Source organism: Neopelma chrysocephalum, unplaced genomic scaffold (assembly GCF_003984885.1).
Source record: "Neopelma chrysocephalum unplaced genomic scaffold, ASM398488v2 Primary Assembly neopelma1_67, whole genome shotgun sequence".
Classification (NCBI taxonomy): Eukaryota; Metazoa; Chordata; class Aves; order Passeriformes; family Pipridae; genus Neopelma; species Neopelma chrysocephalum.
In genome coordinates this window covers 8,764,410-8,791,215 of record NW_020897726.1, presented here as the reverse complement: position 1 = coordinate 8,791,215, position 26,806 = coordinate 8,764,410, and the positions used below count along the sequence as shown (strand labels likewise).

General features: G+C 35.2%; 1 protein-coding gene across 2 annotated transcripts in view; it reads left to right on the top strand.

Annotated features, from left to right (window-relative positions):
- Positions 1-26,806, top strand: part of SNX13 (sorting nexin 13) — a 67,046-nt gene that overhangs the window by 25,634 nt on the left and 14,606 nt on the right. The window contains exons 3-18 of one of the 2 annotated variants that reach the window (XM_027684649.1): positions 510-612; positions 5,538-5,627; positions 6,043-6,164; positions 8,101-8,222; positions 8,358-8,459; positions 9,127-9,215; positions 9,624-9,707; positions 12,112-12,250; positions 12,763-12,851; positions 13,496-13,595; positions 15,143-15,336; positions 16,770-16,874; positions 18,340-18,472; positions 19,215-19,252; positions 23,669-23,738; positions 26,396-26,535. In XM_027684649.1, coding sequence (XP_027540450.1) covers positions 510-612; positions 5,538-5,627; positions 6,043-6,164; positions 8,101-8,222; positions 8,358-8,459; positions 9,127-9,215; positions 9,624-9,707; positions 12,112-12,250; positions 12,763-12,851; positions 13,496-13,595; positions 15,143-15,336; positions 16,770-16,874; positions 18,340-18,472; positions 19,215-19,252; positions 23,669-23,738; positions 26,396-26,535 — 1,720 coding nt within the window. Of the gene's footprint in view, positions 1-509; positions 613-5,537; positions 5,628-6,042; positions 6,165-8,100; positions 8,223-8,357; positions 8,460-9,126; positions 9,216-9,623; positions 9,708-12,111; positions 12,251-12,762; positions 12,852-13,495; positions 13,596-15,142; positions 15,337-16,769; positions 16,875-18,339; positions 18,473-19,214; positions 19,253-23,668; positions 23,739-26,362; positions 26,536-26,806 lie in introns of both variants that reach the window. The other variant, XM_027684648.1, reaches the window with a different exon arrangement.

Below are 26,806 nucleotides of genomic sequence, written 5' to 3'. Positions count from 1 at the left end.
AATCTTTAAACATACACAATCAGTGGTTAGTTATGCTTACTACATCAGTTTATTTCTGGACAGTGCTTTTGTGGCTTATGCTACAGTGAGTGGCCTAAACATATCACTAAAAAGTTTATTTCTTCATAGTGTCGAAGTAAAAGAATCTTTGTATAAATACAACCAGAGCAGCTTCTGTGTGTACCCCTCTATCCATGTACCCCTCTTTCATATTTGTGAGCATAGACAGTGTGTTATCACATGTTCTTCTCATGCAGCAGGCTCTGTAGTGTACACTGTGCTTTACAGAGCTGCTATGTGATAAGAATATATGAAGACACGTAATACAAGACTGGGAAACTTCATACTCAGTATTGTGTCAGTTATTTTAAGCAGCACGCTACACTGTGAAAGAGTAGGAGAGTAAGCAAACTGTCATATATTGTCATTCTATAACTTGCTGTGAAATATTTTCTAGAGGTGGGGAAAGATGGCTGTTGTTGTAGCTGGTCTTTCTTTTTCCATTTTAGGGGTTTTGTGGTTACTCTTTTATTTGGAAAAAGCAACTCAGAAAAATACCTTGAACAGTGCGAACATTCATTTCTCCCTTGTACATCAGTTGGGATCCCTAAGGTAAGGAAGGTTTTCTGGTCTTAACTTCTAGATCAGATTTTATAACTTGGGAAATTAGAATGACACTAATAATCAGTTTTAATCTAAAAATTGTGCCTTTTTCCACTTTTCAGCTTTCCTTTTCTGAATTCTTAACAGACATCATTTTGGTTAATGGACCTAAATTCACAGTTCCTCATTGGATAAATCTGCATCTGTTTAGTACAGAAAAAATTGTTAGTAGCCAAGAGGTGGAATTTCTAGGAATTCCTGGTTTATGAACCAATACATCTTGGTAACTCAGAAGTTTAGATGTAACCTGGTCTAATCCATTTGCATGCATCAGAATAGAGAAAACAGTTTTTAACCCCAAGATTGCTAGTTATGTTAGATTTAATCTTATAGCTGTTTTTACCCTAACATCCTGCTCTTTCTTAGCTGTCAGGTAACTACACTTCATGTTGTGTATGAAAGGGCATGAGTGTTCAACATTATCAGTAGTAACACAGAAATTTGTCTTGTGATTGAGCTTTATGTTTTCTAATCACTGAACTTTTTTGTGACTGGTTGGTAAGTGGCCTTTTCACTTAAATTGTTGAAATGAATCTACAACTTAAGTATGTTCTAAACTGTAAAATAAGGTCACTGGTCCAAATGAAAAACAGTTAAGGCTGAAAAAGGGAAAGTCAGCAATCAACTAATGATTCTGTTCCACTAATGAAACCTCATTTTACAGGACTAGTGTTCTTGGTGTGGTATAGAATTTAGTGCTTACAGGGATTGCGGAGTGTTACTTATGTCGTGTTTTGAGAGAAGATTTAAAGAAGTTTTTCTGTCTTTTAAATTTCCAATACATAGATGAAAACTTTTTTAGTATTAACGTTACTTTTTTTATCTCAGTACATATGTGTGCTCTGGTTGCTTTATAAAAGAATAAAATTTTGTGGAGGTTTTTGTGTAATCTTTGCAATTGCAGTAGTTTCACTTCTGATTTCAGTATGGATTATTGACACATCACTTTTCTCAACTGACCTGCCTTGACTAATCTCTGGGTTTAAGTTTTGTAATACCAAAGGTATTTATTTTTAGCTGACTTACAAAATGCTTTTTGGAGCTGTTCACCAACTAGAATCTGTTCGTCTTCTACAATAGTGTTTTGCATTTCTTTTTTGCCATTGTATTAAAATTGCATTAGGTAGTGTAGCTGAGTTTTTCAGTAACAGTGCAAGAACAGATGAGTCCTAACCGAAACCAAATTTGTAGTTTGCTTGTGATTCTTATTTGCTATTTCTGCATTAAATTTCTGCTGACTTATCTATATGGAAAGTAATGTTTTCATGTTTAAAACCATTGTGACCCTAAGTGGTCTTGAACTAGGAATATTTTTTCTAGTGGCTAGTCTATATAGGTTATACTTCTTCCATGAACCAAATAGAAACTGAATTCACATTAATATAAAATTTTTTTATGTTACTGTGAGAAGTAATCTGAAGTAAATAAGCAGCTCTTTTCAACAAAGACAATCAGAACTTTATTGATTGTTTTGAGGTTTTTTTATTATTTAGAGATTTTTTTAGACTAGGATAAATGTTCAAGTGCTTGATTTTACAGAAATTATTTATAATACAGAGCACCAAAATTGTTGATGGAAATAACATGTAGAATGTATTATAAGTTACAACACAGGATTCGGTGCTAGTAGGTTTCTCTGATTGCTGCTTATTATACTTATTAGTGAATATATAACGAAAGCTTCACATTAAGGAGAAATACTTAATGTACACTTGATGGAAGACCGTGTATCTTTCTGCTATTTTTATTTGTTTGCATACACACAAGGAGGTTTAAAAATTAGAATTGGACTTGCTTTTCTTTTTGCAAGCCTTACATAACTTTTGTGTCAGCAACATACTCAATGATACTTCCTCTCAGTTCAGGAAGGATATTGAGGTGCTGGAGCAGGTCCAGAGAAGAGCAACAAGGCTGGTGAAGGGACTTGAGCACAAGTCCTATGAGGAGAGGCTGAGGGAGCTGGGGTTGTTCAGCCTGGAGAAGAGGAGGCTCAGGGGAGACCTCATCACTCTCTACAACTCCCTGACAGGAGGCTGTAGCCAGGTGGGGATTGGTCTCTTCTCCCAGGCAGCTATCATTAAGACAAGAGGGCATGGTCTTAAGCTGTGCCAGGGGAGATTTAGGTTAGATATTAGGAAGAAATTCTTTACAGAGAGGGTAATCAGGCATTGGAATGGGCTACCCGGGGAAGTGGTGGATTCTCTGTCCCTGGAGGTTTTTAAGATGAGAGTGGATGTGGCACTTAGTGCCATGGTCTAGTAACCGTGGTGGTAGTGGATCAAGGGTTGGACTTGATCTCAGAGGTCCCTTCCAACCTGGCTGATTCTATTATTCTATGGTGCGATAATGTACTGGCTCTGCAAGATAAGTCTGCAGGCTTATATTAAAACCATGTTGAACGAAGGGCAAGTTTAGAGCCTTCTGAACTGTTAACTTGAATGCTCTTTTCAATTAGAATTATAGATTCACTCCAACTTTAACAGAAGTGCGGGATGTTTGATTATTATCATAATTGATGTCTCTATGCTTTGCCCAAAAGACAAGGAGTTTCTGTAGACTGAGTATAAGATTGCCAAATTACTGTTAGATAACAGTGATAACAACTTAAAAGTGCTAGTTGCATATTTGATCCCTGACTAGTTTCTGAATCTCTTTAAGTCAGTGGGTCATATGCTGTGTTATGGATTTGATGCAGATGAGTAAATAAGTGCCTTGTCTGCTCATAAAATCCTGTGACCGTGATTTGGGCAATAGTGGCACAGTACAAATTAAGCATATTTTGTATTTAACAATTACCTAACATAGTTTCAAAAAAGGACTTAAAAAATATCTTTTAGTGTAGCAAAGCAAAAGTCTGAAGCTACTCACTCAGTGCAGTTAGGTGTTTGTGGAGCCTGGGTTTCTTTACTCTGTGCTACATCTTACTTCATGGAGTGTATGTCTCACGTTCCTTGTGAGTGCTTCCTACCTGCTTAAAATGAAGTAAGGAGGTGTCAAATTTAATGATAACAAGTGATGCTTGTTTTTCCTAAGTCATGATTTAATACTGGTATAGTGCATCAGGATAATTGTGTGTGAAGTGACAGTTAAATAGAGCAGTTGTTGTCATGTGCGTGTGGTCCTTCCTTTAAGTTCGTCTTCTATGTCTGTGTCTGGGAGGCAGACTTTAAACCAGCAGTGCTTTCCAAGTGAGACTATGGTCAACTGTTGTACCTGTAGTGGAATAAAAGCACATATTTGAAATTTTAGATGTCTTCAGACACATCAAAAGCAAATTAAATTATGGTGCGGGTACATAAATGTTTCTCTGGAGAAAAAGAATATGAAAAAATGGTCTAACCTTGTAGTTAGCTCTGCTTTCAGCAGGAGGTAGGATAAGATGAATTCCTGAAGCTCCAGCCAAAACTTGGATCCTGTGAGCATATGAACATTTAGATTTTTACGTAATAATTTTGCATATTCTCTGTGTGTTCCTCTCTCTCTTTCTTGTGGCTGGTCCTTTTTTTGCTGCTGTTTTTCCTCTGTGTTTTCCAAATGTGGTTTTGTGGATGCAGTCTATCAAAATACTCTTTTAACAACTTTGTTTCACAATTTGAACTATGTTGTGCTTAGTAAAAGTATTTCATTATTCAGTTCTGTATCATTTTGGTGTTTTTGAAACCATCAAGACAAAAATATTTCACAAATTCATGAGTGTATAGCTGGGGTATTGTTTGAATGTGAGTCAATTTTATTCATATTAAATTAGCAGTGAATGGTTCCCTTGTCTTGAAAGTTAAAAAATATAGAGAATTTTGCAACAAAATACTTTGGTGTTGTGGTACATAGTTGGTTAAGTAGCTGGCTGATTTTTTTTCTGGTCTCAGGTATTTCACTGCTGTTCACTGTTAAGTGATTTGGATGAGTGATACTTAGGGAGAGTCACACAGAACAGAAGCACTGGATGTATGGTTTATAATGTCTTCATTTATGGTTTTGGCAGTTCTTCTATGTTTCCAGTATAGTAATAAATTTCTCTCTAGAACAAAAAAAACGATTGCTTATTTTGAACAGTAGTGTAAGTTGTTGTGTTGTTATTTCTGTGAAAATAGAGGCGTTTATTGCATATTTGATCAGAACTGTGTAGAAAGAGACTGTATTAGTTCAACTTAGAGAAGCACTGATAAAGGGTGTTCTTTTTCAATATGTCACTTGCCTAAACTCAGCTCTGTGGAGGTCATTCTTGGAGTTAACTGCTCTGAGTTGCAAGTCCTTCTATAGAGTAATTTCTTTCCCCCCTCATCAACTACTTTCCAAAGATTCATCTGTCAAGTAGCAATGGTACAAAAGAGTAATTTTTCTTCCGGCATATAGAATAAATTGAGATGGATAAAGAAATGAGAAAAACCCAACTGAAAATTACCTCCCTGATATTTCACAATCAAGTAGGGAACTGGAGTCTTGCACAAAAACTATCTTGTGCTGCTGTCATGTCTCCCTCTTCCCTCCTTTTCTGACTATTTAAGTTTTATTTCCTTCTGATTTAGTATTTTAGCAAACATTTGCTATTTTTCAGTGAGCAAGAAGAAGGTTTTTAGGTTAGTTCCTCACCATTATTTACTATGTAGTGAAAAACACAGATATTATTGTTTCTCATGGAGGTGATGGATGCCCTATCCCTGGAAACATTCAAGGTCAAAGGGAGCAGGGGAATTGATTGGACTAGATGACCTTCTAACTCAAATCATTCTGTGACTCTTTATTTTCTATAAATTATAGTAACAGGGAAAACATTGTATAAAGTCATTACTGAAGGTATATGTATCATAAACAGTAGAACTATTTTTTAATTAGAGCTAAAATGTGCAAAGTTACATTTCCCAATCTCTTTCAAGTGCATAGAAGAAATGAAACGTGAAGCCAGACCTATTAAGATTGACAGAAGACTGACAGGTGCGAATATAATTGATGAGCCTTTGCAACAGGTAAGTTCTAACCAGGACTATTTAACCTTTTGTTTGTGTTTTTTTCAAATACTGCCTACGTAATATATAAGTAGTTCAGCAACAAATAGAATTTCAAAAGTTTTATCATATTTGAGAGTGGTAAGTGAGAAAACACTGAGAATGGGTGAGGATACTGGGCAACATTTGAGTATGCTTTCCACATATTATAGTCTGTCAATGTAGTGGTAGTGATATGTAGAAACGAGTATTAATAAGAGGTTTCAGTACGTGAATATATTGTTTCACTCATGATTTTATAATAGTAAGGGAGTATGGTTCACTGTGTTAACCATTTAAGATAAGTGCTCTTGCATTATCGGGCAGAAAAACCTATTGTTTACTTTTTTAGTCCTTTTTCATGAGTTCATATTTATTTTTCTCCTTTCAATTTCAGGTAATCCAGTTTTCCCTGAGAGACTATGTGCAGTATTGGTATTATACACTAAGTGATGATGAATCATTTCTTCTGGAAATTAGGCAGGCTCTTCAGTATGCACTTGTTCAGTTTTCTGCCAGGTAAGATTATTTGTGTTTACATCAATACACTGCGGGTTTTACGGTAGTAGATAAGTGATTTAAGTTTATCTATTGCCATAGTTCAGTACATTTTACAGAAAGAATGTGTAAAATTTAAAGATTGTAATCTCAGAATGACAATCTTGTGCTCATCCCTTAAGGAAATAATGGAGATGATGATGTTTATAGTCATGGTCTTTTGCAAAATGGCCATTTCCAAATTCAGATTAATGACTAAAATTACTGAATAGCTTTTTTTTTTTTCAACTTAAGCACTGAGTTTGTGAATCATCACGTCTTTGTACTCAGGTCTGTTTCATTTAAGAGTAGGGCCACTCCCAAGGTAAGTCAATCTGAAAATCTTGGATTCAACTTGTGTATCAGCTCAGATAACTTTTAAAAGTGGTATTGCTCTTCAATATGTAAGAACAATGGGTACTTTTCTGGCAAGAAGGGTTGAAGGTAGATTTAGGTTTAATATGGAGAAAAATTCATTATAATATAATCTTACTGATTGTGGAATAATGGAAATCCTAGGAAACAGTGTTGAAAATAGTGAAAACTATGCTAAATAAACTATATGTTACAGCAACCAAACCTAGGGTTACATGAATTGGACCTGGCTACCCAGCCTCAATGTTTTTGTGTGTTGGACGAAGTTACTTCATTGCTCAGTGTCAGTCACTGAGTTTGTGTCAAAGCAGGTCAAGTTATAACAGATTTATTTTTCTTTTCTACAGCACTATAGCTCTTCAAAAATAGGCACTGCTCCTGTACGGTTTTGTTCTGCTGTACAAAGCGAATCAATTTCACAGGGTTGCAGCAGTTCTTCTGCAGAGAAGATGATGTAGTGTATTTATAATGCCTGTAGCTGGATAGAACTGAAACAGTTTAGATTAGCACCATCGCCTCTAATTTCATATAGCCCTGTGAGCTTCTGGAGAGAATGAATACTGGGGGAATTTTTTTTCCATAAGAGCTGCACACTTGGGAGCCTGGTATAAGGCTGCCACCTAGTGGTTTTGTGCGGTTCGATCACTGTGCGGTTTGTGGAGCAGGATTATCGACTGCCCTTTGGGACAGCTCTGCTTCTTATCCTCATCTAGATTTTGCAGTAGACTTCCCTTTCTTCCAAAGTTCCTTATTCCTTTCGAGAGGGAACAAAGAGCAGTCGAGGGAGCAAACACAAAAAGGGAAGTCTTGTAGAAGGATTCTGCTATAACAATGTAGGTGTCTGAGAGAGTGCAGGTAGTAGAATACTTAGTTCAGGGAAGGGCCATCACTGACATCAAGCTTCATTAAACCTATAATGCACAAGCGCATTTTGTGTTTGGCTAGTAAGGCACAGACATCATAAGAATATCTCTTTATCTTTTTCATACTAATAAGGAAATAGTTTTATGCAAATGTAACAGTGACTGTATTCTGTTGTAAACCTATGGGCATTGTTGGAGGGCACGTTAATTACCTCATATAAGCTGTGGAATCAATTGTTGATAATATTAGATTACTTTTAGTTTCAAGTGAAATGTGTGTTTTCTCACTTGTGCATATACTGCAAATTCAGAAGAAAATTATTTTGTTTAGGTGCTTCCAAAATGGTAGAAAGTATGGCTGAAAAAGACCTGGAGAGTATTTTAATTCTAGGTTGTAAACTATTTATATCAGGATTTCTCACAGATATTTGGCAATGTCATGAATCAGAACACTATCCCAAATACTAATGCATAAATATTAATGTAGTGCAGGAGCGGTATTTTAAAATATTTGGTTTGTTTTCAGTGAATAGGCAATTAGAAGACTGATTTATTTCTTTGCTTTATCATGTTTACTATCAATGTTGTTCTTGGCAGGGAGGAAAAAAAGTAGAAATTTATTATTGTTCTTTCTGTTCAGGATAAATTAATTCATTTTCTTGGATGTCCTTGTCTAATAGGTCAAAGGAAACAGATTGGCAGCCTTATTTCACGACACGACTTGTTGATGACTTTGGCACTCATCTTCGAGTTTTCAGAAAAGCTCAGCAAAGGATAGCAGAGAAAGGCGATCAGATGAAAGGTAACGTAAAATATTTTTTTATTTGAGTCTGAGTAGACCAGTATCTTACATGTGTGAAATATTTTATAATTGAAGTTTGCTTTCAAGTTTCTAATCTTTACAAAAGTATGTTTCTTTTTATTTTCGTTTGTATAGATCAAGCTGAGGAACTTGTAGATACATTCTTTGAGGTTGAAGTTGAAATGGAAAAAGAAGTCTGTCGTGATCTAGTCTGCACTTCTCCCAAAGATGAAGAAGGTCTCTTAATAATATCTTCTGAGTTAATATTTTATAATGGGAGACTAAATTAAAATACTAACAGTTGCGTATGCAATATGAAATATATTAAAATCTTCGCATGTGACTTTCACAGTGAGATTATCTACTATACATGTATATTTACTCTAATTTGTACATACTATTGCTATAATTACAATGAAGCCTGTACACATGTAAGTCTTGCTCCTTTCACTGGAATAATTTTAAGATGGAAACATGTTTTCTGGGAGGCAGGGTATGGTTTTATAGATTCTTACTGCTTTTTGTTAGATGTACCTTCCTTATCACTACTCTGTAGTCTTCATTAAAAAAAAAATCAGTTAATCCTTTTAGGCAAAGTGTTGAAGGAGGGGGAAAAAAACCCTGTAAATATAAAGTAAGGAAAATATATTAGGGTTTGTTTTTTGCTTGGTTTTTTTTTAATCTTGGAATTCGGCTTTTGTTGTCTTGGTTTTTAGGTAGATCTCTCTCAATTAGGTTAACATCAATGCTGCTTATATTCCATCTGAAAGGTGCTACTGTGATGCTTGGACTGTAAGATATATATGATTGTATCTTTGAAATTAAAATTAAGGATTTATCTGTAGGATTTTATAACATCAGGTAAGATGTGATATAATATAAAATTATTGTTCTCCCTCTCTAGGATTCCTAAGGGATCTGTGTGAGGTTTTACTGTATATATTGCTACCTCCTGGAGACTTCCAGAACAAGATCATGCGATACTTTGTCAGGGTAAATACAGACTCTAAAACCCATCCCAATTCTTTGGTTTAATCTCAAAAAATTTTAGATCTAATCTACTACTCTTATTGTCTAAAATTGATCTATTAATATTAGGGTATTTTAACTGCAGTAGAGTCTTGATAAGTATTTAGTAGCAGAGAGCAGTTTATGTGAAATGTTTCTGAAGGTTGTTTTAGCTCTAGCAACATTAGAAAAGCATAATAAAATGGATGTTGCTTTTCTTGAAGTATTAACATTTTGTAATGCTAACTGGAAGAGAATGTGCTAGTACCTATTAAATATTTTCTGTAATTACAGTTTTTTATTTAGTTTCTACACAGTGATTTTTAAATTGTTGCAGTTATATTAGCATTATGAATAAATGTATGAAATGATTTATTATCCTTTGTTTTTCAGGAAATCCTCTCCCGAGGAATTCTTCTTCCATTAATAAACCAGCTCAGTGATCCTGATTATATTAATCAGTATGTCATATGGATGGTAAGATTTAAGATGTTTAAAATTATTGCTATTTCCAAAATATTTTCATATGAAGTTTTACCTGTATTCCCTTCAATCATGGCAGATAGATGTCTGGTATAAAAGTTACCAATGGATATATTGGCAGATAGTGAACTTATGGCTGCTGTATTGAATTTTATACACCCACACATACACTCACACTCTATCTATATTATCTGCACTCTTCATTGTGATTGCTTGTCAAAAGTTGCCTGACTTAGGACAAATGTATGACAAAGTGTAAAGTTGACTCCACTGACTGTTTTACTTGACTGTTTGGGAAATATGACAGTAACTGTGGAAGTTTTCCCTTGATTGTGTTTTCAATTTGTCCTTTAAAGCTTAAGAGACCTCAAGAATGAAAAGTAGTAAGATTTATTTTTTGTTTTCTGCTAAGGAATTTCAGGACAATTGTTTTAGCACTATTTGTGGTAACCCTTAATAATATAAGTGAATGGGAAGAAGTAAAGCCTTTAACTCCCTAGTGCACCTGCAAAAAAGCCCACAAACTTTTAAAAGTAGTATTACATGGTAAAGTTAACATAAAGAGAATATTCGTGCTTTAATTAACATTACTGATTTTTTGCAAAGCAAGTTAAAAGTTGCTCTTATAGTTTATTATCCCTTAGAATTCATGAATCAAATTTAATTTTTCTTTCCCGAAGTCCTCTTTATTTTTATTCATGTAGTCTTATAGTCTACATTCAAATACTATGCTGAAAACACTCTTGCATTTCTAAGTTCTTATGTATGGAATTATGGAATGAAATCAAGTGTATGTGTACAATGTTCCTATGTTCCTTCACTCCAGCCTCCTCCATTTCATGTAAAAATTTACACTCTGCTATTCTACAGGAACATAGCTTTAGTAAGAAAAAAAATTGCTCATAGGGACCAGACTTTTCAATTTTTGATTTCCCTTTCCTCCTTTGCATGTTCTTTATTTGTAACATGTCCTTGTTCTTTATTTACTGAGCACTGCCCCTGGCTGCATCCAGAGATAGAATTCTGAGTTTTTTATAAAGCTTTCTATTACCATGGCCGTGTCCCAAATACTAATTTTCAAAATTGCTTTTTGAGATGAGGAAGTAAGTGTGCTGGGGGAAAGATAAGGAAAAATAAATGCTTTCAAAAATTTAATACAAGTCTTATGAAATGAAGATTGTTGCAGAAATTAAGGTCATAAGTAGAGATGACTAAAATAAATCCTGGTTCCTTTTGGAACCTTTGACATAAAATCAGATTTGAATAAAAAAATCAGTTTTTGAAAAAGAGAAGTTTAATTCTAGGTTTCTAGGCATACCAAAGTTTGATATTAACTCTCTTGCAATAAAATACAAAGCTTCAACATAAAATTAGAAGTTAATTCCAACTTCTCTCTTCACTGTGAAATTAACATTTTTACAAAATGTTTGAAGTTCAAGTATTGTTTGTACTATTACTTCTAAAACCAAATTTCTATGGAGATTTTTCCATTAACTTTGATCAATGGTATCCGGTCTTCATTCTCTCTGTTTCATGCAACTTATGTCAATGCACTTCTGTGGTACAGACAAGTATTACATTTCCATATCAAAGTGAGCATTTATAAGAGATGTGGGTGAAGTGACTTTTTTGGGCTTCAGATAATAAAGACAACATTAGAACTTAACCCTCAGCACCTGCATGCACATGCTATAAAGCTGCCAATCTTCCCCTGGTCTCCATGCTGCATTCACAACACAGTTTCTAGTGATCTTGGCAGCACAGCAGGCTTCCTTCACTCACACAAATTCCTTTGAGTCCCTAGAGCAGGTTCACTCTATGCCAATAGTGGTAAAATAGTATGTATTGAAATAGCTTAATAGTATTTGCAAGGCTATCTGAATTAGGAATCCAGAGAAGATATTAATTCAGTTATTTTCTTTTTTTTTCCCATGCCTCTGTAGGTTATGATTACGTTATAGAATGTTTTAATTCTCTTTGTAATTCTGTATCTTAAGAAACCGTAATGTTGGGTTTGCAGGAGACCTTTGTAAAGCTGAACTTTTGCAGTGGTCTCACCACTTTCTGCCTACTTAGCTAAGGAGATAGGTAATAGCAGAATAAGGTTGATTTGGTTTTGGAGAAGATCTTCATTAAGTAGGTTGATGGACTTTCCATGTGTCTGTGTTTTATTTCTTGAAAAGAGAAAATGATGGTGTGAAATAGGTTTTGACTATGCATGCTTTTTCCTTCTTAGTCAACATAAAATTTCGGTATCAAAAGGAATGTTTAGAAGCATCAAAGAGCTTTCAAAATGCCACTTTGCAGTGCTGTATCAAAGTAATTCACTTAATGAAAAATCATGTTGTGTGCTTTTAGATGTTTTGCATAACTCACAGTGTAACACTTTGTGTTTCAGATTCGTGATTCCAACTGTAACTATGAGGCCTTTATGAATATTATTAAATTAAGTGATAATATAGGAGAGTTGGAAGCAGTGAAAGATAAAGCAAGTGAAGAACTGCAATATCTTCGATCTCTAGATACGGCGGGAGATGGTTAGTGCTGCATTGTTTTGTGAAACATGAAATGTGTTTACCAGCATAAGCTCTGAAGAATATTCCAAAAATTTAGAAAATAAAAGCTCTGATGCAGTGTAGTATAAAATATTTTATTTAAAAAAATAAATAAATTACAGGTGAAGTGTTAAAACTTAAATTTTCATAAGTGTTTCGTTGATTGGTGTGTTTGATTGTTTTAAATATAGGCTATTTGGTTAGGTTAGTGCATTTCTATTAAATCGAAACTGCTTGACTGGTGGTTCTGAATTTCAGTAATGCTTTAGGTATCAATGGGTAGTCAGTTACCTATTAATCTGAAAAAGGGAAGACAAAAGTATTTTTTGTTCACTTCTGTCAGTAAGGTATTTAAACTGAAAAAAACCTTCTCTTTGAAGGTGATGTGTTTTATATGCGAATTGTCACTTTTTGAATGATATTTTTAGAGTATTTCAGAACAAGTGTTTATTTACTCACTTGCATTGCTTAATCCTCTTTGTTTTTGCTTTCAGATATCAACACTATAAAAAATCAAATAAACAGTTTATTATATGTTATAAAAGTATGTGATTCAAGAATTCAGAGGTTGCAGTCAGGAAAAGTAAGTGTTCTAAAATTTTTTTTTCATTCTGAAAGAGTGAAGTTGCAAATGACTGACTAGTTGTTGTTTGCTTGTTCTGTAATTTAAGGCTGACAGAGTTGGTATGTTTGACTTCACTTAGTTTCTTGACTCTCTTAATTGGACCTAGATGTGGCTCCAAGATAATGTAATATTGGACATATTAACTGCTAAAATGTTAAAGGATTCTACAGCTGGACCCAGAAGCATTACTGTAGTATGAAGAAATGTCATATTGACAGAAGAAAGTTGGACAGAGATGAATTTAAGTTGTGGTAATCTGCAGCCCTTCAAATGCTGAAATTAATTCTTCTTGTAAATTAATTTTCTGCTGGTGTCACTGTTGGTTAAATTGACCTGTATAGTATTACAAGAACAGTAGTATTAACAGACAACTTCTCATGTAGGAGAATAACTGTAGCCTATGTTGAAGACAAATAGTTATGAGAATGTGACTTTATAATCTAGATCTTCACTTATTAGTGATTGTGAAAATAGCTAATCGTTGAAAGGCTACTTCATTATCTGTGATTTTTTTTTAATCACGTTTACTTTGTGGTAAGTAGAAGTTTTAAAAGCTAATTAAAAAAATAAAGCCTATGAACATAGTGAACTGTGTCTTACAGGAAATAGATACTGTGAAACTGGCAGCAAACTTTGGAAAACTTTGCACAGTCCCTCTGGACCATATTCTGGTAGACAATGTTGCACTACAATTTTTTATGGGTAAGCGTTAATTTATCTGTTCTGTTTTATTTATGAAGAGTATGCTAACTCACAGAACTGTATGCTTGGAATTGCTAAATGCCATTAATAAGAATATCCGTGTTTGTGGTGATAATCCTTTTAATGCAGTAGATGGAAATACATTACAACAGAGAGGAAACAGTCCAGGAAGTTCAAGAAGTGTGTGAAAGATAACTCCTTGACACAGTTGGTGAGGCAGCCAACCTAGAAAGGTGCCAGTCAGAACCTGTTGTTTGCAAACAGAGGACTTGTGGGTGATGTGATGGCTGGAGACTGTCTTGGGCAAAATGATCATGAAATGAACACCCTCAGTCAGTTTGAAGATGACACCGAGTTGGCTGGGAGTGTTGATCTGCTGGAGGGTAGAAAGTCTCTGCAGAGGGATCAGGACAGGCTGGATCGATGTGCCAAGGCCAATTGTACGAGGTTCAACAAGACCAAGTGCTAAGTCCTGCACTTAGGTCACAGCAACCCCACATAAGTGCTACGGGCTGGGGGAAAAATGGCTGGAAAGCTGCCCAGCGGAAAAGCACCTGGGGATGCTGGTCAGCAGCTGCTGAACATGAGCCAGCTGTGTGCCCAGGTGGCCATGACAGCCAATGGCATCCTCGCCTGTATCAGCAATAATGTGGCCAACAGGACCAGGGCAGTGACCTGTACTTGGCACTGGTGAGGCCACACCTCGAATCCTGTGTTCAGTTTTGGAGCTGTCACTACAACAAAGACATTGAGGTGCTGTAGTGTGTTCAGAGAAGGGCAATGGAGCTGGTGAGGGATCTAGAGCACAAGTCTTATGAGGAGCAGCTGAGGGAGCTGGAATTGTTTAGCTTGGAAAAAAAGGAGACTCAGGGGAGACCTTATCTGTTCAACTTCCTGAAAGGAGAGTGTAGTGAAGTAGGGGTTGGTCTCTTCTTCCAAGGAACAAGTGACAGGACAAAAGGAAATGGCCTCCATTTGTGCCAGGGGAGGTTTAGATTGGATATTAGAAAACATTTCTTCACCAAAAGGGCTGTCAAGCACTGGAACAGGCTGCCCATGGAAGTGGTGGAGTCACCATCTCTGAAGGTATTTAAAAAACATGTAGATCTTCACTTATTCACAATCACTTTTGCAATCTTAGTGGCATTGCTTAGGGTCATGGTTTAGTGGTGGATTTGGCAGTGGTAGGTTGATGGTCTTGAGCATCTTTTCCAGCCTATTCTATGAACCTGATTTGTTAGAATTCCAGTTTGAACTTCCTCTTTGTTTGTATCGTGCTGTACAAGCCTGTTATATACACAGTAATGATGGATTCACTTTTTAATGTGTATTTGAGGATTCAGTGCTTTGTTCCTAGACTTTGCTCTCGGTTTTGTTTACTGATTATCACCAATCTGTATATAGTAATTTTTTTATTGACTCTGTATGACAAGTATTACAGATATATAACCAGATCCTGGAGTTCCATGTGTAGTTAAAGTCATAGAGAATTGTTATTCTAAGATACACAACAGTAACTACGGTTGTGTGGTGTCTCTTTTCTGTAGATTACATGCAGCAGACTGGTGGCCAAGCACATCTGTTTTTCTGGATGACAGTGGAAGGATACAGGGTTACGGCACAGCAACAGCTGGAGGTACTTCAAAGCCGGCAGAAAGATGGAAAACATCAGACTAATCAGACCAAGGGTCTATTAAGGGCAGCTGCATTTGGAGTTTATGAGCAATATTTATCAGAAAAGGTAGGAATAAGTTATAACTTGATAGTTACAGCTAAGTTAATATGAAATGGTTGTGATGTAGCACAAGTGGTTTACGAATTACATGTGAGCTATTGTGTATCTTCTCTCTCCTTATGTCAAGCAGGAAGAAAACGCCATCCTCTTTTTTTTTTCTCCTTCTCCTTTTAAAAGGCTCATACTGCCAATGACTATCCTGTCAAATGCTCTGAATGTATTCCTCAGAAGCTGACTTTCTAGAATAGACAAACTAGAGACAATGTGAAGACAGAGTAAAAAATGCTGTCTCTTTTCATATGCTGCCCTTTCTCTTCCTTTAACTTTGCCCTCCAACCTTGCCTCTCCCCCTGGAGCCCAGTATTTGTCTAAACTTGGATTAAGATTGGGTTTTCAAATGAAATAATTTCCTGTGCCTCTCTACAGTTGTCTGTGTAAATTGCTCAAATATCACCACTGGATATCTTCTAATAGGCAGTAATGTATTCTTCTGTGAAAGGAACCACTAGTGTTAACAAAGCATCTTTGTTCTAAATTTGTGTGTGCATAAAAATCACTTCTCTCTCGAAAGCTTCCTCAAGAAATTATCCCTCAAATATCTAGTAGCATTCTCTTTCTATGTAATTTCTTTTACTTTATTTTTTCACTTCAGTAGTCTATAATCATGGTGGTCTGTGCAGAACTTGCTCTTGAGCTGACTGCTCACCAGTTTGAAGTCAGAAGCCACCTAACACTAGATCTATTCCAAGCTGATAAACTCAACCTCTCAGCTATGCTATCAAGTAAGCTGTGCTGAGTCTGGTTCAGTGCTGGCTCTCTGTCTCTGTTACAGAAAATGGGGAAAGTGTGTGAATTTGGGCCCATCTAAAAGAATTCTTGATGGGCAGTGATTTGAAATCTCATACCAAGGAATGTCTGGGAATCTCATAGATGATGCTTGCTACTAGCATGCTTGTAGCTGTGATAGAGTCTGCATAAAAAGTTACTATGTTTACAGTAACCTCTCCGGAAATTGGCAGAGTTGAAAAACTGTTAGCCTTTCCTCAGACTTTTCAGGGCTTCATCCATTTACTTTCTTACTGGCTTGTTCTTGATTTCTGAATCTAGATCTTTCTATTCATAAATAAATAAAATCTGTTTTTAGTCTTAGTAAATCTGGTTTAGATACTGCTTCAAAGTAGTATGCATTATTTGTTTTTGAGGCAATTCTTAGTGTTTATTCTTGAGACTTCTAAGTTTAGATACACACTCTGAAGTTGATTTGGGGGGGAGAATGGGATCTGACTCCTGTTGTATGTTCTACAGAGTTAATAGAGATATTCATCAAGAAGAAATTTCGTTAACTTTAAAGAATTGCAGCATTGGATTGGGGTTTTTTTGGTGAAAATAGAACTTTCTTATTTTTATGCTGCAAAAGTTGATTTAGATCTCTATGACAGGCATCTCCGAGAGTTAATATTGATGACAACTTAGTAGCAAAACTTGCAGAAACACTGAACCATGAGGATCCAACACCTGAAATCTTTGATGACATTCAGAGAAAGGTATACCCTATTCATCCTGTATTTCATAAGAACTGTTAATGGTATAGAGTATTAGACATCTTTACAGACACTGAAAAAGAAGGAACTCAAATATCTAAAACCTGTTACCATTTTTCTCTTCTGTAAAAATCATGCTCTAAACTGTCAACTTGTACTTAGCCCATGGTTTTCAAAGCAATAGACAGAAAGAGTAGGTAAACTGTATGAAATTAATTATGAAGCACAATTTAGAATTATGGTATTTTTATTTGTGTTTATGCACCAATTTAAGAAACATGCCACGTGTAGAATAACTAAGAGGTACAGTTTTAATTCAGTTTTAGCTCTGTTTTTCAAAGGTTGATGTGATGGTCCCAAATTCTATATCTCTTTCCAGAAGTTAATTTGACTGGTCTGTTTCTGCAAACCTACCCAGTGTAGGAGTCAGAAGCAGCAAGTACTGAAGAAAAAAACAGTATTTTTATGACTTGCGTACGTAGACTTTATCACTCAAGTCTAATATACGTATTTAAAAAGGAAAAGTGAGTGCTTAATATTCTCACAGTAACTTCCATACCCAGTCTGAGAGGTTTTTACTTAAGGTCATTAATTTAGTGTTCTCATTCATACTAAAAATTAGTGATATGAGCTGTAGAACATAGAATCACACTGTTGTACTTGAGGCCCACATGTAAGACTAATGGAAGCACCTTGCGAAATCTGTATCGTTCAAAGTAGGCTACAAGGACAATTTATGCTGAAGAGCATAAATTTCTTGTGTTGCAAAAGAAATGAACTTCCTCAGACCTGCATGAATTGTTGGTTTTTTTTTTTTTCATTCTTGCCAGGTGATAGCACTTGACAGTGTTCCATGAAAAAAAATCATCATTAAAATATTCTGGACTTGACACGAGTATCCAAACATTATGAAATAATTTCTGCTATGTATAGATACATATGTATATGTATATATACTACATAGGCTATGTAGTTACATTTTTTGAAGTGGTGTTATTTAATCTTTTTGAGCGGGGTAGTACCGTATTGACTAAAACTGGCAGTTGTCAGGAAGGTAGCATATGGTGTTTTCCTGCCCATCCGTTCCCTCTTCTCCCCTCTTGCCCTGAGTGTTTACAGGTCTACCTTTATAGTTTGTCAACAAAGAAGGACTCAGAGATAACCTGTTATGAAATGGATAAAGACCAAATATGTTTATGGTGCAATTGGAAGGGTTAAGAGGAGAGGATGGAAGCATTTACAGCTATTGTGCTACTTCCCTTCCTATGTGTGCACGTCTCACTAGTGAGATATTTTCTGAGACTGTTACACTTCTGGCACAATTAGCTCTCATAACTTTTCCATTAAGAGTAAGTCAGAGACACATATGCACAGATACATGTTGTTCAAGTAGAATTTATGGAAAGTAGTCCAATTAATTAAAAAATGTTAAAAGTGTTTCTGAAGGTGGCATTTTTGTTTCAATAAGGTGTACGAGTTGATGCTGCGAGATGAAAGGTTCTACCCCTCGTTCAAACAGAATGTGTTGTATGTGCGTATGTTAGCTGAGCTGGATATGCTGAAGGATCCTAGTTTCAGAGGATCAGATGATGGTGAAGGAGGTGAGCTCTATATCTGTAAGGGCTATTTCCTGGGACTCTTCTTTTCTCTGCTTTAAAATGAAAACAAGAAAATTATCCACACTGTTTTTAAGAAATTAAATTGTTCCTGTGGTGTCTCTGATATTTAAATTAATGTTTCTTCCTTGTGCTTTTTTGTGTAAATTGTTTGGCAACTCAAACAGGATTTTCTCTGTAGTAAGTTTATTAATCTCATATAAAGTTTTGTCAGGTCTTGGTAACAAGTGTGTTGCTAAACTAAATATGCAACTCTTCCATTCTATTTTTTTATTACAAAATATTTCAGACTTTTCAATATGTTGAGTTGTTTTAATATATAACTATACTCTTCCTCTGGAAATAGAGATTGAAAGTATTTAGGAGATGTGGCTTTTTAAAGAAAATAAAATCATTGTTCTTGTAACTAAAGTACAAATCCAATGGAAATTGTTTTAACTATGAAACTCACTCCTTAATGAAGCAATGTCATTTGGACATATAAACTTAAAAAATGTTACCTGGAGTATTTATTTAGTATCTATACCTTTATAATCTTGCATTTCTGTAGGTATCTTTATTGGAAGCTTGAAACACTTGTATGTTGGGTGCAACATTTTGCCCAGTACCACAGTTTTCCTTTGTTTTCCATAATGTTTTGTCCATGCATTTTTATTTGTGTGTGGCCCTACAACAGGGAAAAAGCTTCTAACCTGTTTTTTCCTTTCCTCTTCCTCATTGCTCCCAGAGTCTTTTAATGGGTCTCCTACTAGCAGCATAAATCTGGTAAGTGCTTGGATTTTTTGAACTTTTTTTTCTCGTCAACAGCACAGAAAATGTTATAAAATAATTTAACTTCTGTACATTAGAGGTTTTGCTTCACTGCAGTTTAATTTCTGAAAAAGTTCTTGAATCCAATTGAAAGACACAAGTTCTTAATTCCTCCATAAGATAAAACTGTCCCTTTTTTTACTTTATGATGTTTAATGAAATTTTGCAGTGTTTCTCACGGAAACAGTTAATCTATGCAAAGCATACTTTCTTATCCCCTGTTTGGTTTTCTTAAATAGAGATAAATTTGGAGTTACGTGAAAACAAATCCTTTGAAACAGAAATCTCAAAGGATTAAATTCAAATAGACTGTTAAATGAGCCATTTAATTAGATTTTTGTAGGGTGTTGTTTTTTGTTTTGTTTTTTGGGGTTTTTTTTGCATTTGGACTTGATTTGGAAACATGAAAGTATCCGGAGTTTATTCTGAAAATGTATCTTTGTTTTCTAATCTGACCAATTTCAAGTTCAACTTTTGGTATTTTTTTAAGTGATTCTTGACTGTGTCAGTTGGTCAGAACTTTTTCTTTGAATGTACCAAAACCAAAAATCTTATACAGTTATTTAAAAAGAAAAATCATAAAAAATTTTATGTATATCCTACCCTTCCTCTCAGTTGTTTCTTCAGACTATGTGTAGCTGAGCCATAAGGTATGCAAGGTTCAATTGAGCATATGAGAGTATGTTTCCAAACCCTTTAATTTTATAAAAATTTACATAAATATTTACAATCTGCATGCAATTTCCTGGCTTATGTGATTCATAGGCTCTTATAGTTCATTCTTGGAAAATGCTGTAGCTCCTTTTGAGTTCCACTGCATTGATTAGATCATGCTTACATGCAGAGGAATAAGAGTGTATTTTGTAAAGGAATACACTTAACATTAATGTAAATGTGTTTCCGTGTGGAGTTTATTTCTTTGTGGGGTTTAGTTTTTTGTGTTCTTTGGGGTCTTTGTTGTTTTGGTTTGTTTGTTTGTTTTAATTTAAACTGGGATTTTTTTTTCCTACTCTTTTCCTCTTGTTTATGTTTTGAAATGCAAGAAAAAAGGGGAGTTCATTAGCTGATACAATATTAGCTGATACAATTTATGCAAACTTCTGGTAGATGCAGAAGAAAAACTTAATTTGGCCATACTTTTTATAAATTTGCATACAATTCTGGTAACATTTCACAAGAGAGTCTTTTAATTGACTGATCTCTTAAGAGATATTTGAAAGATCTTTTTAGGTACTTTTTCTAATAATGTTCTGATCTATCAGAGTTATATTTTATAGATGGGGATTTGTCATTTTGGTGGCTTATCTAGCTAGTGGTTATCTGCTGCTTAGTTTCATGTGACTTTCCCAGCTAAGGCAGAAAGTCTTAAAGCCTTTATCAAGCACTCTTGCAATATAAATAGGTATTTGCATGGGACTTTTCCAAGTCTTGATTTTTGTTTCTGTTGTAAAAAGGGTATTTAGAGAATACTACATCTATTATTTTTGTAAAGAGTGAAGAACTTTCCAGCAGCAATGCATAATAAATTTCTATTTATGCAGAACTAGTTTTACTTTTCTGTAGTCTGTATTGTTCAGGGTGTTCAGTGCTTTTACAGGTGCTTGAATAGTGGTAGATTAGTTTTTCCTGGCTGAATTCCATGTCAAGAGCAAATTTCTGTACACATAGTTTAGCTCCCTTGTGTTTGTCTGTTACACCAAGAAAAATAAACCTTGGAGAGGTTACTTCAAAGGTCAGGGAATTTCTGTACTTGTAACTAATGACAATGTATTAAATAAGATTGAATTGTGGTGTGATATTTTTGAGTTTTTAATTAACTTGTGTTCCTGTGAATATACCTAATGGCGAAGATATTAGATCATATTAAATGTCTGTGTGTTGTGTTATCTGTTCACGTTTCAACCTTTTCATTTGCTTGTATTAATTGTTGCGGATAGGGCCTTGCCACAGCAGTCAAGTGTTTCCTAAAGTTTCTATTATAAAATACCTCACCTGCAGTTTATACTTTCACTAGAAGAATTTGGAAGAGAGGCTTAAAACCATTTTGAGGAAAAGTTATTTTACAAAGATATCTTAATTTCTGCCTCTTAATTTGGCACATTAGTCTACTGTATTAAACCAGTAGGGCACATTTTGAGGGTATATAACCATTGTAAATATTTATAGACTCTTGCAGATTTCCTCTAAATGGATCCATAATAGGAGCTTTACATATTGTTTTTGTATTGAGTAAATAGAAGGAGTTACACAGGTGTTACCTCTCCAAGACCTTGAAGAGCAGAAATGGCTGGGTTGAACTTCTGGCACTCATTACCATATGTCAGCTTGAACCCCATTCAATTATCACAAAGAAAACTGAACTTGAGTGACAATGAGGAGAAGCAGGAAAACAAGAAGTAATGATGCTTTTTAAAAAAATATAACACTACCTTAATGTCGGTATTTTGTAGCAAAGAAAATATTTGAGTAGTTGACTGTTACTTGACTTCTTTTATAGCATCCTTTCCATCTTACTGTTTATCAAATCCTAGAGCTTTCAGAATGTCAAACACTTATCCAAGCTTCCACAAATGCTTGCTGTTTGCCAGTCTCAGGTGATAGTCTGCTCCTAAATTTGGACACTGCAGTATAGTGCAGCACACCTTACCAGCATCATTGCTGTCCAAGGGTGACTTGCTTGAGAATGGACTAGGTTGGAGAAGGTCTGGTCCTATGTCCAACAATGGCCAAAAGCAAGGGCAAAGATTAAAGGAACAGCCCACTTATGGTGATACTTTACCAGAATATTCTCCAGTATCCAGTAACTTATAGATTTGGGAATTCTTGAGGTAATGATGACGTCTGCTATCAGAATAGTTTTGCGTGAATTCATCTGTTCTACCGTTCAACAGACATGAACTTTTAGCACAGTAGCATGCAGTGGCAAAACAGATTTCCCAAATAAGCTTTTTTTTCTTCTACCTTTTCTCAGTCTGGGACTTCAGTAGTGTAAGTCTACAAGGTGAATGATACCCAGGAGACTCTTTACTGCAATACATATTAAAGCATAGTTTCTGTGTTCAGACCCTTTTAATTTTAATTAAATTCAGTATCTAGACTTTATAACAGAAATGTTACATACCTTGCCTTCCATGGTGAGGGCTTAGGCAGAGGCTGATTGAGGTGGTTGAGGCAGAGAAGAGCCATTCCCTGCAGAGACCTAGAGGAGGGAGTGGAGTATTGTGTTGGGATATTGTGGAGTTGATAAAGATTCAGATGAAGAAGGGGCAAGAACAGAGTCTTTAAATAATTTATGTTTTCAAGTCGAACCTGTCTTTTAATAGTAATTACATAGATTGTTTATGTTTAAGGAAACAGGAGTTTTGGAAACTGAATTGATGTAGGTTGAGGTTTTAGTTTAACATAGGCATGGCACTGCTACCCTGTAATTCCCATTGTAGGTAACTTTTTATGGCAAGTCACTGTTAAACTGGCTTAGTTAAATGATAAAAGATAGCAGATAGCTATATTCTTTCTGAATGTGTTTCTTTGGAGAATTTTAAAATTTGGGGATAAAATATATAAAGTAGCTGGGATCTCAGTGTCTGTGTATTCTACTTAAGCAGCTCCAGCTGCTAATTTAAGATTAGGATCACACGTGTAGTGGCCCATTCAACAAACTTGAAGAGCTTTATTATGTTAAATCTTAGTAGCCAGATATAATAATTTTATGTAATAGCAAAGCTTCTCTAAAAGACCCATTGGGCTTTTTTTGATCCCAGCAATTACTGAATATGGAAACGGGGCATTAGCCAGCTGAGAATGTACCTGTTCATTTTTTACAACAGAAAACATTCCTGAGAAGAATGTTTGCTGGATTTTTTTTTTTTTACATACAGCAGAGAATCTATTCAAGTTCAACTGCACTGTAACTTTTATGTAGTGTTTTAAGTCATTTGAAAGAAAACAGAATGGTATAAAAGTAAAACCAAAAGGTTTACAACATCTGATCTCCCCAGTTGTTTGGGACGTTTTTTGGGTTTTTTGCTTAATGCTCAGTAAAAGACTATCTGTAGCCATACTTCCATTAGAGTTGAGATATCAAACTAAAGTGGCAAACATGTTTGATCAAATATGAGTGATCACAAAACTGTGTGTGAAAATAATAAGGGAAATGAAGGGCCTTACACTCTGTAAAATAAAGGCTTTGGTAACCAGGCAGTACAAACACTTATTTGCATTGTTACAGTGCATTAATCTATTCTATTAGAGTAGTGAACTGAAAGTTTGAAAATTAAATAGACTAATCAAACACATCTCAAATGAAACATATCTCTGATCTAATTTTTTTTGCCCATTTTTTCCTTCTTCCCTTTCTCCCCCACCCTGCAGTCCTTAGATGACCTTTCAAATGTCCCTTCTGATGAGACAGTTCAGCTTCATGCATACATCTCAGATACTGGTAAGTGAATCTGTTATGATGCCTGCTTACTTGTTTTCCACCATTTATTTTGAGTTTTTTAATATTACAGGCCCTTGAAATCCTAATCCTCTCATTTTTTTTGACCTCATAAAACATTTGAATTCATATTTTCCGTTAAGTCTTTGTAAGGGAAATCTTTACAGTATTTGTGCTGTGGGTGATAGACCTTGATTTAATTTTTGTTGTTTACGGTAGTAGTATTATTATTACTACTTCTGTCTCTGGAGAATCATTCATTAAACTTAATATTGAGTAGTATTTATTTTAGCAATTACTTAAAGAAATTCTGGAAACCATCTCTTTCTAGTCATGCAATTATAATTCTTGACTGTTTACTTCCCTTACTATAATATTTTTCCCCTAATTTTTGTGTTTCCTTATTGACATAGCTTAATTTAAGGAAATTACTTCAGTCTTTATAGTGGTGGCATTTTTAGTTATCTTTTAAAAAAATCTCAGATAATATTTGCAAATATTCTAGTTAAATGAGATTGGTTAATTAAATTGTGAATTAAATTAAATTGAGCTTCATATATTTTTTGGGGTAGATTTTACTATGCAATAGGCTTTTAAATATGTGCATTTATATAGTGGACACATGAGCTGTGATCGAGAATTCAGCTACTCAACATTTTAATTAAACTGTTATTCCAATCCAGTGTGAGAACACTGTGCAATCCAAGTGTCATCGTGTCATTGTAGTCCTTAGAGAAAGAGGAAAATAATGTGAAAGTTAAGAATCACATTTTGCTTTTTTGTTACAATGGTATGTGATACCTTTTTCGGAGTTAAACTTTGAAGTTTCTATGTTTTGACCTAAGAAAAAGCAGTAAACTTAGAACCACATGAATGGTAAAATTTATAGTCTTGATGACAGCATCTGTTGATAACTATCAGCTTGACTCTGTGTATCCATAATGCTTCAGTTGAAACAGGGAATATGTACAATACTTTGTATTGTAAGATAGTATTAAACTGAGTATAATCTTCTTCTTCACCTCATGTTTGAACAAGAAATACAAGTCCCAGCTTTGGCAGCAGGTGCATCTTGCATCTGTGAGCAGGCTCTTTTCCTCTGCTAATTATTGTATACAACCAATTGTGGGCTGTATACAAACAGGATCTACCTCCATGTGTTTCAGGACTCACACTGTCTTGTGTTGCAAAATAAATACTGATTAAGAGACTATGACATAAGGGGCAGCAGGACAACTTCTTTCCTTTTCTGCCGCTCCTGTCCTGAAGCAGTTCTCCTAAAGGTGCAGCTTAGCAGTGCCCCTGAGATGTGGTCTGGTGGCTGCATGGCAAAGTGGTCAATGTGAATGTAGAGGATAGGGCTTGTGCAGCATCTGTGGGGCTGGGATTTCCTGGCTCCATTCTCTGGGCAATCTTGGCACCATCCTGACTGCCTGCTCTTTCCTCTTGGGGTTCAGCACTCAATATTCTTCTTCTAGAGGGTAGATGTCAAAGACAAGATGATGCTCTGTGCCCACTATGCACCTTTCTAGTGTATAATTCAGGCACTGTCAGCAGCTGTGACTATCCTATAGGTGCTCCCTGGCTGCTTAGACATAAGCAGTATACTTCAGAGGAGTCAAGACTGGAAGCACCACAGACGATGAAATCGATGATTTGTCAGGAAAAGTATATTTTTTGGAGTGTGGCTGCCTTAAAAAATTCACAGACCTTGATTAAAAAGTATTTTCATCTAGCCACGGGAAGATTGTGGGTACTGGATGTTGGTTCAATACTTAGAGATACAATATGTTGCCAATTTAAAAGGTGTGCATTGTAAACAATATTGGTTCTAGGTTATTCTCTAGACTAAATGAAAAGTTGTGAAACAAACTATAGTGGGAAAATTCTGTGAAGGAGGAATGTCCAAGAGGACTTAAATATTAATGAAGGTCAAAAAGGTGCTTGTGTCTATTTCAGACAGCTGTCTGTATTCTTTTCATTTATAAGTTGACTTTTCCATAAAATGTGTGTAATCACACAGAGAATATATTGTATATATACATGTACAGATATGTGTCTGTATGTATAGTTTCTGTTGACTGAAATAGTGAGTGGAATGTTTTTTATCTTATAATTAATAGCAAACTGCCAAGTTAATAACAAACTGCTGATGCTAATAACAAAACTGAATGCTTGCGGCTTGCTATAATTGTCTTGTATTTATAGTTTTTTTTTGATGGGCAGACTTTTGCAATATGATTAGACTACTTTGCAGACTGGAATTTCTTCTGATTTCACAGTTGGTTTTCATCCCCATCTTGAGTTCTTTAGGTTCAAATACTTTTTAAAAGATCTATTCATTATTTTAAAGTTGAAATTTTTTCTGTTTGTTTATGTTTTGCATGTCAGTGAAACGTATCTAACTTCAAAGCTGCTTAATCTCTGTTTAAGTTTACATAATAAGTTTTTGGAGAGTATCACTTATACAGTATTTTGGATAAAAGGATAGCTTACTCTTCTTCTTGCATGTCCATTTTTGTCTTTCAAGTCTGTCATTCCAGACATTTCTTCACTTCACGTTTGTGTCCTTTCGTCTTCCTTCTTTCTGTTTGTTCCTTTTTTATTTTTGTTTTCAAAACTACTAGTCTATGCTGACTCTGACCCATATGCTGTGGCAGGAGTGTGTAATGATCATGGCAAGACATACGCCCTGTATGCCATCACAGTCCATCGGCGAAATGCAAATAGTGAAGAGATGTGGAAGACATATCGACGCTACAGTGACTTCCATGACTTTCACATGAGGATCACTGAGCAGGTAATTAATCTCATAAAAATCTTTATAGGTGCATGTTTCTATAGTTTAATAACCAATGACTGTATAATTGCTCTATCAAAAGGAAATGGAACTTAGAAAGTTTCCCCTCACCACCTTCCTGCTTAATTTTACTTTAAAATATTTGTGTGGAAGTCATATTGGTCTCAAACAATTATGTATTAGAGATTAAGAAATAAAAACTGAGCTTGGGAAATAGGTATTTAGGTTTTAAGTGAAGTGTTAAGAATTGGTGGGGTCCCAAAAGGGAGAG